General features: G+C 49.0%; 1 protein-coding gene across 1 annotated transcript; it reads right to left on the bottom strand.

The window, feature by feature from the left end:
- Positions 1 to 1347: 1347 nt before the first annotated feature.
- Positions 1348 to 2407, bottom strand: LOC118735046. Its single transcript, XM_036464637.1, has 2 exons — positions 1666 to 2407; positions 1348 to 1588 (listed from the first exon to the last, which is right to left on the bottom strand). The coding sequence occupies exon 1, from the start codon at positions 2180 to 2182 to the stop codon at positions 1805 to 1807; it is 378 nt and encodes a 125-aa protein (XP_036320530.1). The 5' UTR covers positions 2183 to 2407; the 3' UTR covers positions 1348 to 1588; positions 1666 to 1804.
- Between the last annotated feature and the right edge of the window lie 208 nt (positions 2408 to 2615).

The raw sequence follows: 2615 nt of genomic DNA, 5'->3' as shown, positions 1-2615 counted from the left end.
CCTGGTCAACGATACCCCCGCCAGCTCCGCCCGGACCACCCTGCATCTCAGCATTTGGTTTACGAGCGCAACTAAGCGCGAGTCGATGCCCAGGCCCGCCAGTGCTACCGTTATCGCGCCCGGCATGATGTTGTTAAAGGCGCCCTCTATATCCAGGAAGGCTGCTAGCGTATATTCTTTGATGTCTAGTGATCTCTCTATATACGACACTATTTCATGTAGCGCCGTTTCTGTAGATCTACCTTTCGTATAAGCATGTCTGTCACCAACCGACTCTCTGATACGGACCTCCACCAGTCTCTCCATAACCTTCAGTTGAAATGACGACAAGGTGATGGGCCTGAAATCCTTTGGGTTATTGTGAGACACCTTCCCTGCCTTGGGGATGAACACCACTCTTGATTCCCTCCACTTTCTATGGATATGGTTAAGAGCTAATACTCCCTTAATTATAGCGTGTAGCCACGCTGAGCTTAGCTGAAGTGTTTGCTGCAGCTGTATGGGGGCAATGCCATCCGGACCTGCTGATTTATAGGGCTTAAATGTCCGAATAGACCAGATTACCTTTTCCCTAGTGAGGAAATCTCCAGTGACCGAAAGATCTCCAGTTAGATGTGGCTGTACCGGCATGCTATCCGTGGCACCCGGGAAGTGTGTGCAAAGAAGCAGATCCAGTGATTCCTCCTCGGTCTCTGTCCAGGAGCCGTCAGGTCTTTGCAAGCATCCTGGGGCTTTCTGGGCAGTACCTGAGAGTATCTTTCTGAGCCTGCCTGCCTCTGAGACAGACTCCACTCCATTGCAGAAGTCTTTTCATGAGGTTCTTTTCGACCTTCTTAGGAGCTTCTTGTACTCCCGTAACGTTGTCTTGTAGGTCTCCCAATGTCCCTCACTACCAGACCCAGTAGCCTGATTGAAGGTTTTCCTGCAGTTCTTGCGTGAAATCCTGATTTCTTCATTCCACCAGGGTGGCTTTTTCCTACCCCGGTGCTGCTTTTTGGGGCATGCAATGTCTATTGCCTTACTGCAGGCCCCCGTAAAATGGTCGACAAGATATTCCAGCTCCTCTAGGTTTGCTGGAGTAGCCGGCTCTCTATCTTGTGGCAAAAGCCTATCCAGCCCTTTCCGATACCTATGCCAGTTGGCATTTCGCCAGTTTCTAGTTAGAGGAGCCTTGGGCGTTTCCCCTAATACCTCGAATTGGATATATCGGTGGTCGGAAAAGGAGTGCTCCTCAAGCACCTTCCACTTCCCGACCAGACATTCCGCATTCTCAGAGATAAGGGTAACGTCCAGAACTTCCCTTCGGGATTTTGTAATAAAAGTGGGATCATTCCCCCTGTTTGCAATAACAAGCTTAGAACTAAGTATGAAATTAAAAAGTGACTCACCCCGTTCGTTATCATCGGAGCTGCCCCAGGTGTGATGGTGAGCATTCGCGTCACCTCCCAAAATTAGCGCCTCTCTCGTGCTGGCCACTAGGTCTTTAATGCAGATAGTTGGCACCTCCTTGTCGTGCGCTAGGTACATGGATGCCATCTTAATTGGTCGTCCGTTTGCACTTAGACTGACCGCTGTTGTGTCCTCGTCGCTAAATTGTGGAAGAAAGAGACACTTTAGTGTGATACTTATGCACGTCCTTGGTTTCCCCGTTGAGGCTCCACTTACCAGTCTGTAGCCCGGCGCTTTCAGCCCACAAATGTTTTGTCCCACCACCCAAGGTTCTTGGATTAGGACGATGTCGGCTGCCCCTTTAGCTGTTAGATGGAGCAGCAGTGCAGCTGAAACTGCTTTACAGTGGTGAAGGTTAATCTGCAGTACCTTCACATTCTTGGCCGTTATCGCCCACGTCGCCTATTAGGGTGGAGTTGACCGCGTCTTCCGACATCTCGATCAACTCCTCCTCCGTATAAAGCCGAAGCATGCGTCCGACCCCCAGCGAAGACGTCGATGAGGCATAACCCCCGGTCAGGTCGTCCATCGGATCAACCTGCTCGGATTCTTCCTCCATCTCCACGTCGCTGTTGGCCTCTTCCGGCTCTACCTCCGCGATCAGGTTCTTCGCTGCGTTTACGTCGTTGCTGTAGACCTTAATTTTGGCCATGTCACAGCCGTAACGTATGACCCCGCTCTTTTGCTCCAACAACTCTATGGAGTCCTTATTTAGAAGCAGGACAACCTGCATCGTCGCTTTACCGCTTTCGTTAATTTTTACCACCTTCCAATTATCGGTAGGTAGCTCCGGGTTATAGAGCCTTATGGTTTGCAGGATCCTTTCTGGCTCCGCTGGCCTGCAAGGCAACCATGCTCTCGCTCTCGGTCGCACCGGTAGGTCCTTGGTAAACACAACACATAAATCATTGATGCATCTGGGATGGGAAAAAACGCTTGAAAAATTGTATGAAATATATTGGTTTGAAAATATGACAAAATTTACAAAAAAAATTATTGACAGTTGCATTACATGCAAGATTTCTAAATCACACTCGGGAAAGTTACAAGCTGAGCTTCACCCTATACCAAAAGTTCCTATACCTTGGCATACAGTACATATAGATGCCACAGGCAAGCTTAGTGGGAAAAATGATAAGAAAGAGTATGTGTTTGTATTGGTTGAT

Source organism: Rhagoletis pomonella, unplaced genomic scaffold, assembly GCF_013731165.1.
Source record: "Rhagoletis pomonella isolate Grant_MI unplaced genomic scaffold, Rhpom_1.0 Rhpom_scaffold_00003, whole genome shotgun sequence".
NCBI classification, from domain to species: domain Eukaryota; kingdom Metazoa; phylum Arthropoda; class Insecta; order Diptera; family Tephritidae; genus Rhagoletis; species Rhagoletis pomonella.
The sequence above is the reverse complement of the archived record's forward strand: the minus strand, read 5'-3'. Positions and strand labels throughout refer to the sequence as shown.

What these genes read in the sequence shown, in the direction of transcription:
- LOC118735046 (XM_036464637.1), bottom strand. Translation starts at nt 2,182, where the DNA reads ATGCAGGTTGTCCTGCTTCTAAATAAGGACTCCATAGAGTTGTTGGAG.